Consider the following 1512-nt stretch of genomic DNA (forward strand, 5'->3'; position numbering starts at 1 on the left):
GTGGGCAGGAGGCAGCTGATCGATGTTTCTCTCTCATCGATGTTTCTGGCTCTCTCTCCCTCTCCCTTCCTCTCTGTAAAAAATCAATAAAATATATATATTTTTTAAAAAGAGGCCAATGGGCTGCCTTGCGGGTCTCTGTCCCTGTCCTTTACTTGTGTGCAGTCCCAGGTGTGGGTCACACAGGCTCGAGAGTGACCCACCTTGAGGGAAGTTGTCAGGGCTGTTGTGACATGGCCACAAGGACCAATGGGCGCCCTGTGGCCTTCCCAGTGCCCCTCCAGCGCCAGCCCTCACTGAGCAAGCTGCTCTGGTGGGCAAGGGCTCACACTCACCTGAGGGGAATGTCCACCCGGAGGTCTGACTTTGGACGTCTGGCTCAAATCAGGGTTTCTGATGCCATGCATAAGGCTGATGTGGCTCTCCAGGAGGGAGGGCCGCGGGAAGCTGGGGCTGTCCTCCGTGCAATACCTGCGAAAGGACGGCCAACGGAACGGTGTGAGATGACAGGCCGCAGCGCCCAGCGGAGCCAGGCAGGCAGGCAGAGGCTGACGCTGCTTCTGGCTCCAGGGCTGAGAGTCTGGAGCAGACAGAGAGCGGGCTGGGTGGTCATCAGGCTGGCAGGGGAGTGCTGGGCACTCCTCAGAGCGCTCTAGGCAGCAAGCCAGCCGAGGTGACAGACAACAGCAGGTCGGAATGTGTGCACTGGCCCTCCACTGCCCGGTATCACTGCCCAGAGTTCCGGGTGCGGGGTGGTGGTCAGCATGAGGCCGGCGGACATGCTGGAGCACAGGCAGGTGGTGCTGCCGGGCTCACGGTCACACCACCGCTCCTCGTAAGCCCCAGGGCCCTTCACCACTGACCGGCAGTGCAGCCGGGGTTAGGGGAGTAGTGGGGGGAAGGCCTCAGAAGCCCCCAGGGCCTGGGAGCTGGTTTTCACCTGCCCTGATGTCTGTACTAGTCACAGCACTTTTCCATTTAAAGACGTGCTGACCTCAAAGTAGAGAAACGCCATGGACAGTCTTTTGGGTCTCAGACCTCCCGGCGTCCCCCTGCGGACACTCACCCACACGTGTAGACTTTCTTGACGGTGTCGTGGTTGTTGCGGATGTGTTTGCGCAGGCTGCTGGGGGTGTGGAAGGACTGCTCACACTGCCGACACGGGTACCGCTTCAGTGTCTGCAGGCCACAGAAAGCGGAGCATCAGGACTGCAGGAGGGTTCTGGGTGTGCCCCCTTCTCAGATGACACGGGCGGAAAGGATGCCCACAGACCTCAAAGGACCAGGAATCCGAAGGGGTCGGCCACGTAAGGGGCCGCTGACCCCCCAGGAGAGAAGTCCAGAGAAGCTGGCGCGGCCCTGTGACCTGAGACTGCACTTACCCGGCCGTGGCTCTTTTTCATGTGGGCCACGTAGCTCTCCCGGTCAGGAACCCACTCCTGGCACTCCTGGCAGGTCCAGCCGGTGCTCCTCAGCCGGGGCTTGCCCTCAGCCCTGCGATGGGCCTCGGAC

General features: G+C 61.1%; 1 protein-coding gene across 1 annotated transcript in view; it reads right to left on the reverse strand.

The window, feature by feature from the left end:
* The window catches only part of ZNF592 (zinc finger protein 592), a 36248-nt gene that overhangs the window by 2294 nt on the left and 32442 nt on the right, over positions 1-1512 (reverse strand). The window contains exons 10-12 of the mRNA XM_006761984.2: positions 1383-1505; positions 1067-1179; positions 336-471 (exon numbers count right to left, since the gene is read on the reverse strand). Coding sequence (XP_006762047.1) covers positions 336-471; positions 1067-1179; positions 1383-1505 — 372 coding nt within the window. The remainder of the gene's footprint in view (positions 1-335; positions 472-1066; positions 1180-1382; positions 1506-1512) is intronic.

This window comes from Myotis davidii, unplaced genomic scaffold (assembly GCF_000327345.1).
Source record: "Myotis davidii unplaced genomic scaffold, ASM32734v1 scaffold898, whole genome shotgun sequence".
Taxonomy (NCBI): domain Eukaryota; kingdom Metazoa; phylum Chordata; class Mammalia; order Chiroptera; family Vespertilionidae; genus Myotis; species Myotis davidii.